Source organism: Taudactylus pleione, unplaced genomic scaffold (assembly GCF_031769625.1).
Source record: "Taudactylus pleione unplaced genomic scaffold, aTauple2 ptg000583l, whole genome shotgun sequence".
Lineage (NCBI taxonomy): Eukaryota > Metazoa > Chordata > Amphibia > Anura > Myobatrachidae > Taudactylus > Taudactylus pleione.
The window spans coordinates 921,580-936,292 of record NW_028284985.1 but is presented as its reverse complement, the minus strand read 5'-3'; the positions used below and the strand labels follow the sequence as shown (position 1 = coordinate 936,292).

Below are 14,713 nucleotides of genomic sequence, written 5' to 3'. Positions count from 1 at the left end.
AACACCCAATATATGCCTACACACAGGGGCATATCTACAATGGGTGCAGGGAATGCGGTGCACACGGGCCCCCGGGGCACACCCTGCACCCATGTTATTTAAACTTACCTCTCCGAGGTCCCGTGTCGGGTCTCTCATTGCTGCTCAAAATGCCAGAAAATGGCCGCAGCGGCTAGTTTTCCAGCGTTTTGCGCATGCGCTGTGAGGAAATCACCGGGAAAATGGCGGCCGCGCCATTTCCCCCACGATCTGCGTATGCGCAGTAGGCTCTCAGCACACTCTAGTCCCCAGAGTCTACTGAGTCTACTGATTCTGCGGTGGCCGGCCAGCCGCGTCAGGCGGCTGCCGGGGTGAGAGGAGGGGGCCCGTGACTGCGGATGCACTCGGGCCCCCTCCTCTCTAAAGACACCCCTGTCTACACAGCTGGCCAATTGTGCGGTAAGTCTCAGATCTGCATCTGCTGAAACAATCTACCGAAAGGATTGTGTCACCATACACACTCTTCCAATCTTTGGCAGACCAGCTGCCACTCACTAGGTGCAGAGTATGGGGCTGATATGGGGCCCTCTCCCTGCACCGAGTTACTCACTAGAGTGCTGCTGCAGAACATCTGCCTTCTTATTTACCACGTTATATCATAAACATTTTAGGAAGACTCTGGGACCTATTCATCAACACTAAAATAAAGTTTTTAAGGACATTTTCCTTAATTACCTCTATTTTAGTATTCATGAAGACACTTAGCACAGGACATATCACGGATATCTCCGTCTGCGTTAATTTCCACTCTCCCCATACTTTAGTACATTAGTATGGGGGTATGGAAATTATGCTATTCATCAAATTCTGAAAATTATGTATTATCGGAACTTGATGGTGTTACTATACGCCACTGGCTCCCTCCGTCACTCTGGTCGCTTCTCAGGCTCTGTCTGCAGTGCTGTCACTGTGTTCTCCCGGCAGAACACAGTAAAGTTTAGTAAAAAAAAAAAAAAAAAAACTCCCCCCCCCCTAAACTTTACTGTGTACTGCCGGGAGAACACAGTGACAGCACTGCAGACAGAGCCGGAGGCGACTGCTGCGGCCAGGTAAGTGGGGGACGGGGGAGCTTAGCGGAGACCTGCGGGAGCGCGCATCTTTCGTCGTTATCGTTCATCGTTTTAGCGTACACACTGGCCGATATAGTGAACGATAACTATATCGTTATCGTTCAGTCGTTTAAACTATCGGCAAGTGTGTACACACCTTCAATGTAGACCTGGGTAAAACCAGGCTGCACTGCAGGTGGCACTGATGTGATGTAAGATGTGCAAAGACATCCTAGCTGAGCTCCAATTTGCAGTGTAAGAATAAAGCTGCACTACATGCAAAAGCAGACAGTATTTACCCTGCATGCAAACCTAATACATGTATTTGCCCCCCTTGCAGTGCAGCAGTTTGTCCAAGTGCAAAGTTACTACTTTTTTTTTTTTTTTTGCTTTGCTCCTGACTCAAAATCAGTCCCACAGTGTCGGCAATCAGGGGGTCCTAGCTCGAGCTGTTATATAAGCCTGATAATAATTATTTATACTTCCAGTTATGGTGCACTAGTTCTGGAATAATGTTGCAATGTTATTGTATGATTGCTTTTCTTTATGATCTATGTCTGTCTTGTGCTATAGGCTATTTCAAATGTTGTAATAAATATATTGGTGTCATTTCCTATCAGCGTTCGGTATTACGTTAGATCATGTGACTGCTTTTATAATGAATGTTCTGGCTATATAATATTTGTAGTATTGAATTAATTTTATTATGCAGCTACTGTATTGAGGTCATACATATACTTCTCCTTTTTAGACTGTAGGTTCTCGGTGCTATTGCTGGCTGCTCTCCGCAGGTCTGATTCAAAGGTGGACGCAACGTCGCTGTTTTGCGCACTTGAGTGATTAATCGCTACTGAGCATGTGCAAAAAGCCTGAGAAACCCCTACGGCGCATGCGTACCACTGAGTGTACGCGGAGACCATGGCGGACAGCCATGGGTGTTTCTGGGAGGCGGCTCACAGTGAATCAGTGGATGGATCAGACGGGTCAGTGGACGCGGCTGTGTTCTCAAATGCACAGATGGTCCTGGCGATGGTGCTCCGATTGACGGTGGAGTAGAGTCCTCCGGAGGATTTGCACTGTCCACGGACATTGGAAGTTGGCGTCTCTGGGCTTGCAATCTCCGACACTCGCTAGTACACAAGGGGAAGGCTGCATATTTTCACAGCAGCAAAACCGAGAGAAATCACAGCGGCGCATGCATTAGCATTTACCTCTGAACCAAGCCTCATGCCTCATAACAGGGCTGTTGCATTTTCTATTGCACCAAAGGTATTTGCTTTCTATTAGTACCATCTCTCTCTCTCATTTTAACACATACTGTTTACTGTGACAACTATAAGGCTCAATTGAATTCAACGCGATTTGAATAGAACCGGGAATGAGCTCCCGTAGCGCGCGTATTTAGCGCGCTGTTAAGCCCGACTGAAGGATTTCTTCTCGCACCCCTCCTGGGGTGCGAGCAGAAATCCAACAAAACTCCTGGCGCAATGCTTTTTTCTACCCTTAGCGCGGCGGAAACAGCATCGCGGCAGGCACTTAAGTCGGAGAATGCCGGTTCTCACGACTAAACACCATGTTTAAGGCGCGAGAATGGGCATTGTCTGATATAACAACGCGCTGAATTGAATAGGTTCGGGAGCTCCTTCCTGGCGCTATTCAATTGGCGTTGAATTGAATTGAGCCCATATAGTGCTGCGTTGTACTGAGTGTGAACTGCAGTCATTATGCTGTTGCATTAAGACTTTTGCTCTTACATTTTTGTCCCTATCGATCTATGTAAATGTCCCATTCATATAGTTATCAGGACTTACAGCTTATTTGCCTTATAGGTGAATACATGGTATTTTGTGGGTGTGATCAGTGTATTTATAGCTGCGGAGACATAACTTAGTCTCTCTCAGGGGTGTATGCTACAGTGAAAACCTCCATTCACCTTAAATTTATCTGCTGGACTCATTGATCTATGTGTGGATTACTGAACGGTATCCATAAGAATAATAGCATGTTTATTATAAAACACATTTTTTTTTTCTTACAAACCCAACACAAATGTAATTAGAAAAATTTTGGTCTTTGAATCAGTCCCTGAAATGTAAACAGGTGTTTTATTGAATAAATGTATTTACTAACGGCTGTTCATATACCGACTACATATTACAACGCGTTTCATAGATTAGTTCATCATCCCCTGGCATCTGGCACTGCCGTGTGGTCATTTCCAGTTCTACTGACCATCCACAGAAAATGACTATAGAGGCAAACTTTTCGTTGTCAGTGCTTAATTGTGTTTATAATACATATTTCATTTGTCATGCATATATATATTTTTACTTTTACATTACTGCCTCACAGCACAGACGTTGTGGGTTCAACTCTCACTGTGGGCCTATCTGTGTGGAGTTTGTATGCTCTCTCCCTGTGATAGCGTGGGTTTCCTCCGGGTGCTCCTGTCCCCCCCCTCCCCCCCACACACACACTCCAAACATGTACTGGTAGGTTAATTGGCTCCCAACAAAAATGACCAAACATTTTCTCTGTAAAGTGCTATATAGTATGTGTGCACTAAATAAATAACTGGTAATAAATAAATATATATTGTTATTATTCACAGTTACTTATATAGCGCCAGCATATTCCGTTGTGCCACACATATGCTGGGTACACACTGTAACGCTGCTCCGTTCGTACAGCCGACAACCGATATATCGTTCAGTCCACCTGCATCTAAGTACTCACAATGTATCTATGAGCGACGTCTTTCACAGATATGTTGCCTTGGCCGAACAAAAGAATAGGTTTTAAAAATAAAATAAAAATGATATATAAATACATACATGTGTGTATATATATATATATATATATATATATATATAATAAGTCCTTGTATACAACAGGAACAGGCGGCACTCACTGGTCTTGTGTAAAAGTTGAATATTTAATCCAAAGGCATCAACGTTTCAAGACCCCAGCGGCCTTTTCATCAGGATGTGCAACATACAAATGAAAGAACTTTTGTGCATAAGACACCGCATAATGTTCTAGCATAGTCTCCCCTTGTATAGCAGCGACCACATAACACACACACACACGAGAGGATGTAGAGCACTCACCTTTCTGCATAACCATGGTAGAAGATTAATCCCTAATGAGACCTCAGCCCTTCTCTGGAGCGAGTGCTGCTCCCAGGTAAGCTATCTATATAGTAACCTGAGCCTGTCGCATGAACAGCAGAGACAGGAATGGCCCCAGCCCCAGGGGAGGGTGGAAGATTCTCATTGCATACTTGTTTTGGGATCTCTATGGAACTGATTTACAAGAGCCATTTCCGTTTTAACCATATCTCCAGTATACTTCTCCCTGTGTCATTCTGAATACATCTGGGCGGCTATTTCTTTTATCCCGCAGGTACTGTAGGTGTAACGGCTGCGGTCAGTAATGGCGGTATCTAATGTGTATTTGTGTGAAAGATAATTTATATTGTGAGCACCCATGGGGCAGGGACCGAGGGCCTGATTCAGAGCCGGACGCTATCTGCGGCCGCTCGCTGGCTAAAAGGGGCCGGCTATTTAAATCATGTGCTCGCTCTGCGTCGCGTAAAGCCGCCCACTAAGTAATAGCGAGCGGCCGCACTATGCGCTCGCACCTGTATAAAGACGCCTCTTTGCCACTCGCAACACACGTCCTCTCCGGCAGTTGTAGGATTAATCGGGAACATGGAGAGCCATCGGAGCTGCCCGCAGCGCTTGTGGTAGCCTTTTCCCACCACAACATTGCGAGCAGTTCTGGCTAAACTACAACCCAGTCACGTCTGTAATGACGCTACTTTGCTAATTATGCCCACCCATTAAACGCCATTATACATAGGCGTACCATACTATCCCATTATACATAGGCTTATCATACATACTATCCCTTTATACATAGGCTTACCATGCTATCCCTTTATACATAGGCGTACCATACTATCCCATTATACATAGGCTTACCATACTCTCCCTTTATACATAGGCTTAGCATACTATCCCCTTTATACATAAGCTTACCGTACTATCCCTTTATACATAGGCTTAGCATACTGTCATACCCTTTCCCTATGAGGCTGTACCACTTTTTCGGGCACACGTTGTATGTCCCAATTTGAAAAAAGATGGGAGGAGTGGGGCAATGCACTATCTGGCCCAGGGCACCAAAAAAGTCTAGTTACAGCTCTGTTTCTTATGGCATATTCAAAATGTCAGACAACAGACCAACCTATAACAATCGCCTATAGGAACTGATTTGAATGGCTGATGCTGCCTGACACACCTGCACCATCCCTCCTGAGAATAATGCAAAGTATGTGCTCTGCTGTTTACCTGGGACACACAAATGGCAAAACTAATGGCAGGTCCAACAAAAAGTCACAGCAGCTTCTGACTCATCTGCTGGTAATGCTGGATGTAGGGGTAGATCAGGCTGGGAATATGCAGCCAATGCTTTATCTGCCAAACATTATGTTAGAAGAATGCTCTAAAATCACATTGCTATTTAATACTGTAGCTGTCCTTCTCTCATTACCTGCGCACCTACCCTACACCAACCTATTCTACTCACACTAATATACCCTCACACATCCCCTACACCCACCTAGTCTACTCACACTGGTACACCCTCACACCTCCCCTACACCAACCTATTCTACTCACGCTAATATACCCTCACACTTCCCCTACACCCACCTAGTCTACTTACACTGGTACACCCTCACACCTCCACTACACCCACCTAGTCTACTCACACTGGTACACCCTCACACCTCCCCTACTCCCACCTATACTATTCACACTGGCACACCCTCATACCTCCCCTACTCCTACCTATACTACTCACACTGGTACACCCTCACACCTACCCTACTCCCACCTATACTACTCACACTGGTACACCCTCACACCTCCCCTACTCCCACCTATACTACTCACACTGGTACACCCTCACACCTCCCCTACTCCCACCTATACTACTCACACTGGTACACCCTCACACCTCCCCTACTCCCACCTATACTACTCACACTGGTACACCCTCACACCTCCCCTACTCCCACCTATACTACTCACACTGGTACACCCTCATACCTCCCCTACTCCTACCTATACTACTCACACTGGTACACCCTCACACCTACCCTACTCCCACCTGTACTACTCACATTGGTACACCCTCACACCTCCCATACTCCACCTATACTACTCACACTGGTACACCCTCACATCTCCCCTACTCCCACCTATACTACTCACACTGGTACACCCTCACACCTCCCCTACTCCCACCTATACTACTCACATTGGTACACCCTCACACCTCCCCTACTCCCACCTATACTACTCACACTGGTACACCCTCATACCTCCCCTACTCCTACCTATACTACTCACACTGGTACACCCTCACACCTCCCCTACTCACACCTATACTACTCACACTGGTACATCCTCACACCTCCCCTACTCCCTCCTATACTACTCACACTGGTACACCCTCACACCCCTACTCACACCTATACTACTCACACTGGTACATCCTCGCACCTCCCCTACACCCACCTATTCTACTTACACTAATATACCCTCACACCTCCCCTACACCCACCTATACTACTCACAGTGGTACACCCTCACACCTCCCCTACACCCACCTATACTACTCACACTAATATACCCTCACACCTCCCCTACACCCACCTATACTACTCACACTAATATACCCTCACACCTCCCCTACACCCACCTATACTACTCACACTAATATACTCTCACACCTCCCCTACACCCACCTATACTACTCACACTATACCCTCACACCTCCCCTACACCCACCTATACTACTCACACTAATATACCCTCACACCTCCCCTACACCCACCTATACTACTCACACTAATATACCCTAACTCCTCCCCTCGTCCCACCTATACTACTCACACTAATATACCCTCACACCTCCCCTACACCCACCTATACTACTCACACTAATATACCCTAACTCCTCCCCTCGTCCCACCTATACTACTCACACTAATATACCCTCACACCTCCCCTACACCCACCTATACTACTCACACTAATATATCCTCACACCTCCCCTACTCCCACCTATACTACTCACACTAATATACTCTCACACCTCCCCTACACCCACCTATACTACTCACACTAATATACCCTCACACCTCCCCTACACCCACCTATACTACTCACACTAATATATCCTCACACCTCCCCTACTCCCACCTTTACTACTCACTAATATACCCTCACACCTCCCCTACACCCACCTATACTACTCACACTAATATACTCTCACACCTCCCCTGCTCCCACCTATACTACTCACACTAATATACCCTCACACCTCCCCTGCACCCACCTATACTACTCACACTAATATACTCTCACACCTCCCCTACACCCACCTATACTACTCACACTGGTACACCCTCACATCTCCCCTACTCCCACCTATACTACTCACACTGGTACACCCTCACACCTCCCCTACTCCCACCTATACTACTCACATTGGTACACCCTCACACCTCCCCTACTCCCACCTATACTACTCACACTGGTACACCCTCATACCTCCCCTACTCCTACCTATACTACTCACACTGGTACACCCTCACACCTCCCCTACTCACACCTATACTACTCACACTGGTACATCCTCACACCTCCCCTACTCCCTCCTATACTACTCACACTGGTACACCCTCACACCCCTACTCACACCTATACTACTCACACTGGTACATCCTCGCACCTCCCCTACACCCACCTATTCTACTTACACTAATATACCCTCACACCTCCCCTACACCCACCTATACTACTCACAGTGGTACACCCTCACACCTCCCCTACACCCACCTATACTACTCACACTAATATACCCTCACACCTCCCCTACACCCACCTATACTACTCACACTAATATACCCTCACACCTCCCCTACACCCACCTATACTACTCACACTAATATACTCTCACACCTCCCCTACACCCACCTATACTACTCACACTATACCCTCACACCTCCCCTACACCCACCTATACTACTCACACTAATATACCCTCACACCTCCCCTACACCCACCTATACTACTCACACTAATATACCCTAACTCCTCCCCTCGTCCCACCTATACTACTCACACTAATATACCCTCACACCTCCCCTACACCCACCTATACTACTCACACTAATATACCCTAACTCCTCCCCTCGTCCCACCTATACTACTCACACTAATATACCCTCACACCTCCCCTACACCCACCTATACTACTCACACTAATATATCCTCACACCTCCCCTACTCCCACCTATACTACTCACACTAATATACTCTCACACCTCCCCTACACCCACCTATACTACTCACACTAATATACCCTCACACCTCCCCTACACCCACCTATACTACTCACACTAATATATCCTCACACCTCCCCTACTCCCACCTTTACTACTCACTAATATACCCTCACACCTCCCCTACACCCACCTATACTACTCACACTAATATACTCTCACACCTCCCCTGCTCCCACCTATACTACTCACACTAATATACCCTCACACCTCCCCTGCACCCACCTATACTACTCACACTAATATACCGTCACACCTCTCCTACACCCACCTATTCTACTTACAATAATATACCCTCACACCTCCCCTACACCCACCTATACTACTCACACTAGTATACCCTCACACCTCCCCTACACCCACCTATACTACTCACACTAATATACCCTCACACCTCCCCTACACCCACTTATACTACTCACACTAATATACTCTCACACCTCCCCTACACCCACCTATACTACTCACACTAATATACCCTCACACCTCCCCTACACCCACCTATACTACTCACACTAATATACCCTCACACCTCCCCTACACCCGCCTATACTACTCACACTAATATACCCTCACAACTCCCCTACACCCACCTATACTACTCACACTAATATACCCTCACACCTCCCCTACACCCACCTATACTACTCACACTAATATACCGTCACGCCTCCCCTACTCCCACCTATACTACTCACACTAATATACCCTCACACCTCCCCTACACCCACCTATACTACTCACACTAATATACCCTCACACCTCCCCTACACCCACCTATACTACTCACACTAATATACCCTAACTCCTCCCCTCGTCCCACCTATACTACTCACACTAATATACCCTCACACCTCCCCTACACCCACCTATACTACTCACACTAATATATCCTCACACCTCCCCTACTCCCACCTATACTACTCACTAATATACCCTCACACCTCCCCTACACCCACCTATACTACTCACACTAATATACTCTCACACCTCCCCTGCTCCCACGTATACTACTCACACTAATATACCCTCACACCTCCCCTACACCCACCTATACTACTCACACTAATATACCGTCACAACTCTCCTACACCCACCTATTCTACTTACAATAATATACCCTCACACCTCCCCTACACCCACCTATACTACTCACACTAGTATACCCTCACACCTCCCCTACTCCCACCTATACTACTCACACTAATATACCCTCACACCTCCCCTACACCCACTTATACTACTCACACTAATATACTCTCACACCTCCCCTACACCCACCTATACTACTCACACTAATATACCCTCACACCTCCCCTACACCCACCTATACTACTCACACTAATATACCCTCACACCTCCCCTACACCCACCTATACTACTCACACTAATATACCGTCACGCCTCCCCTACTCCCACCTATACTACTCACACTAATATACTCTCACACCTCCCCTGCACCCACCTATACTACTCACACTAATATACCCTCACCCCTCCCCTACACCCACCTATACTACTTACACTAATATACCCTCACACCTCCCCTACACCCACCTATACTACTCACACTAATATACCCTAACTCCTCCCCTCGTCCCACCTATACTACTCACACTAATATACCCTCACACCTCCCCTACTCCCACCTATACTACTCACTAATATACTCTCACACCTCCCCTACACCCACCTATACTACTCACACTAATATACTCTCACACCTCCCCTGCTCCCACCTATACTACTCACACTAATATACCCTCACACCTCCCCTACACCCACCTATACTACTCACACTAATATACCGTCACACCTCTCCTACACCCACCTATTCTACTTACAATAACATACCCTCACACCTCCCCTACACCCACCTATACTACTCACACTAGTATACTCTCACACCTCCCCTACACCCACCTATACAACTCACACTAATATACCCTCACACCTCCCCTACACCCACTTATACTCCTCACACTAATATACTCTCACACCTCCCCTACACCCACCTATACTACTCACACTAATATACCCTCACACCTCCCCTACACCCACCTATTCTACTTACACTAATATACCCTCACACCTCCCCTACACCCACCTATACTACTCACATTAATATACCCTCCCACCTACCTTACAATCTATTAACCGGTGGTGAGCGCTGCACCAAAACTCCCCCACCCACGCGGGACACTGCGGTCCAGGGTCGGCACCCAGCAGGCTTTTTCAGCAGGACGCCAACATAAGGGTAGGGCGCATCTTGCCATTTTGAAATCAGGCAGGACGCGGCACCCTGTTAATGTTAAAACAGCCTAGCGGGAATACTATAATGATCCCCAGACACTCGGAATGAATTATGCTAACAGCTGATTACTGCATTCCTAGCGTGGAGAGAGAGAGAAGCAGAAGAGGTCACTGACTGTAATGGCTATATTTACTAAAGTGAGAGTGTTTAGAAATGGATTTGTTGCCCATAGCAACCAATCAGATTCTACTTATCATTTAACTAGCACCTTCTAGAAGATAATAGCTAGAATCTGATTGGTTGCTATGGGCAACATCTCCACTTCTATAAACTCTCACTTCAGTAAATATACCCCTAGGACTGAATCTTACTCTGTATAGCCGCAGTTACACCTAAAGTGACAAAGCAAGGGGCTGGGGGAGAAAAGGGCGGGTAGGAGGATGTCACATGAGAAGTCACAATGGCTCTTAGTCAGAACCGCATGCAAGGCCGATCTTTTGCTACTGTGCTTATGCAGAAATCCCTAAAAACTCCCACGGCACATTTGTTAAAAAAGGCACTCTTGCGATCGAGATTCACGGTGCAAAAAAGTTTTTGATGGTGCACCAATTGCTATTACAGCGCCTACGCGGAGGCTGGCAGTATGGAGGCTCAGTCCTTGCACATGCATATGCATGGATGTACTCCAGGGAAGGGCCTTGTATCTGCATTTGCATAAAGTCGCAGGCTCCCAACCACGTCTCTTTCCACCTCTGAATCCAGCCCAATGTGCGTGACTGTTATGCTGGGCACACACTAGACGATGTGTACCCACCCCGACCTTGGCAGCGACGGGATCTGGCGGAGGAGCCGGCTTCGTCAAGTGCATACACACTTGCCGAAGCGGGCAGCGATGGAAGCCACGCTAATGCCATTCCTCGTCGGCCCTGCATGCAGGGCCGACGGAAAATGTCGCTGACAACCCGTGGGAGCGCGCAGCGAAATAGCGGGTACACACTAGAGGATGTGCCCGGTATGTCGGTCCAATCGCCTAGTGTGTACCCAGCGTTAGACTGTAAATGGATATATAATCTGCACTTGTCACCAATATACGAATATATTCTGTTTTTAGCAATCGCCTCGGGCCCTGATTCAGAGCCGGACCCTCTGACAGATCGCTCGCTCTGAATCAGGGCCGTCCGTCTTGATTTTTAGAGCGGCCTCCTGGCCGCTCGTATAGCTGTGGTGACCACCCACAGCTATAGCGAGCGGCCAGGAAGATGGTTGCGATTGTCAAGACCATCGCGACCATCAGGCTTGCGACGAGATCCTTGTGGTAGGGTCTCGTTGCCGCAAGCCCTAGAGTGCTTTCGGCTCAAACAGAGCCGAAAGCACTCCCACTGACATCACTTGTGATGTCAGTGGGGCCGGCCCCAGACGGTAGGCGTTCCCATGGAAACGCCTCTGTCTGGGCAGCCGCGCCCACCATAGGGGGCATGCTGTCACTCAACATCAATAGCACGCCCCCTTTGGTACGAGACCCGGAGCGACTGTTTGCCCGTCGCTATCCGGGTCTCGCGCATGCGCACGACGGAGCCTGGGCCGTCATGCACATGCGCACTGGGCCACCATCGACCCGCTTGCGAGCACTCAGCGCTCGCGAGCGGGTCTGAATCAGCAGCTCATTTGACATGTAAATCACTAGCAGGACGGTTACACACACAGCCCTCCGCTGATAATAAACTCCCCATCGCCTGATGAGTGTTCTCTCCTAACAGTGCAGGGTAAATCATCAACCATAGTAATAATGAAATAATGACACAGAGACTTATATAAGGGGAAAGGAAGGTCAGCTTTATTTAATTTTAAACTTATTAAACTATTTAATGTATAACTGAACTAACTAATAGAATAAGAAAGAAAGACAAAGTATGGTGGCGCAGAAAGAACGTCCCCACAATGCAAGATCACCAGCTGCATACTCACATCGATCTTCTAAATGGGAGGCGAGCAGCCAGCCCATTACCACGCCCAAGGTATCCACCTCCCACCCCAATGACACGGCGTGAGGCCCACCTGGTTAGGTGGTTGCTGCTGACCCCAGTAGGGTAAAATCAACCTAAGCCATGTATTGGAAGGGAGAGCATCTCAAGCTCCAAAGACAGATGGCGACTGCTACCATTCTTTCCCGCCAACAGCGGTTCCCAGCTAAGAACCGCACCGCCACCATACCCTAATCTACAACACCTTGACTTCTTCTAACTCCTCAATAACTGCATTCCAATGCACCATCCATCCTTAAAGAGTACATCAGTGGACCTAATCAAAGCATGTAAAAGGACCACTCCTCCAAAACCCTGGACACTGCAACTCACAGCCAGGTTTATCCATCTTCTAACCACCTATAGGGTCTCAGGAGACAAAACCAGTTCTCCCACTCACAGCCAGGTCCCAGGAGACAAAACCAGTTCTCCAGACCTGCTGTGGAATGATATCAAACCACAAAACTCTGCAATAGGGGGCACATGGCAATGATCGTCCCTAAATGAGCTGAAATGGAACACTCCAAAACCCTTAAACCATCTAAACCTCTCCCAAACTGGAATAAATTCTGTATATTAAATAAATACACAACAAAAACACAAATAGGAAAGAAAAGAGTAGCAAAGACAGAAGCCTAATACAGGGAGAGAGAGGGAGGGTGGGGAGGGGTGATCCTAACTTGACCTGAGGCAAAACACAAAACATCCACCAGCCGGCATGCAGCCAAAGTTATAAACTAGTGGTAAAACAAAATTCCTCAGGACCCCCAAATATGACGAGTAGCTAGTCCTCAAGTTAGGATGTAAAGCAAAATTTTTACCGAAGTCTAAGGTACGTTTTTAAGCACTAGACTTTCCTCAGCTCATGGCCTAACTCTGATCAACGGAAAAAACCCGACGCAATAGTCAATGCAGCTGCACTAATCTGAACTCTAAAACCGAAAAACTGCCGAAAAAACTTGTAATAACCATGCAGGAAGATGCAAATAGAGTGGGCGCTGACCAACAGGAGGGCAGGGACCAACTTGTCCCACCCCCTTCAAAGCTCTCTTGACCAAGAAACACTTTGAAAGGTCCTCCAGGCCCAAGACACAGAAAAAAATTGGGACAGGTCTGCTAACATCATTACCACTATAGCACTGGACCTGTCCCAATGGAAACAAGCTCTACGCAAAAGCAAGAATAAGCTTTCAACTGGTTCGCTCCCTCCATGGGCCAAAATGCAACGCCATGCCCACCAAGAAACCTGATAAATTGCATGATCCTGGGAGCTAAGGACTGATATGCTAGTCCCTGCATGCTGGCTTGATAATATGCTGTACAGCAGAAGGGCAAAAATCGCTGATCTAACTAGGCTAGCAGGGCCAAATCGCAAAAATGCAACTAATCAAAATGCGACAAGGCATACGCAAGCATGTTCTAACACCAGGGGTATGCCTGGCCCGAAATAGACTATTAGAACAATGTACAGCTTCATCCAGGTCCTCCAATACGGAAAAACTATGGCTGCTAGGCTTATGCCTTCGCCGTCGCTTTGACCAAGTACGCCACTGAATCTGCATAAAGCGCAAAAGTTGTCTCATCTGAGCTGACCATCTGTTCGCTATGTCCAGAAACTGCAGTTATATCTCCATCCCGAGCGGGAGCACCATTCTCTGGAACCGCAGCCTCTGAACAAGAAACAGGAACCAAAAGAACAACAGGACCAGCCATTGTAGACCTTGCACTATCCTACAAAGGCGTGTAAGAATATTGCCCACCTTTGTAGCAGTTATAGGGCTCCCTTCATGGAATATCGTAAGGGGGGGGGCTGCGGTTACCGCTACTGCCAACGGAGGTCAAAGTGTATTATACGGTGTGGTGTGACCAGTGCAATTCTCCGAGAAAAGTAGGTTCAGGAACTGTGAGTGGCGCTACTGGGGGAGGAGCT

At 47.4% G+C, this 14,713-nt stretch overlaps 1 protein-coding gene and 1 pseudogene across 1 annotated transcript in view; one reads left to right on the top strand and one right to left on the bottom strand.

Moving 5' to 3' along the window:
* LOC148481389 (histo-blood group ABO system transferase-like) overlaps nt 1-4,260 on the bottom strand; it is a 44,586-nt gene extending 40,326 nt beyond the window's left edge. The window contains exon 1 of the mRNA XM_088453558.1: nt 4,199-4,260. Within this exon, the coding sequence (XP_088309684.1) occupies nt 4,199-4,214 (16 nt within the window). The 5' untranslated portion in view covers nt 4,215-4,260. The remainder of the gene's footprint in view (nt 1-4,198) is intronic.
* Nucleotides 4,261-5,416: 1,156 nt separating this feature from the next.
* Nucleotides 5,417-14,501, top strand: LOC148481388 (uncharacterized; annotated as a pseudogene).
* The last annotated feature ends 212 nt before the right edge of the window (nt 14,502-14,713 follow it).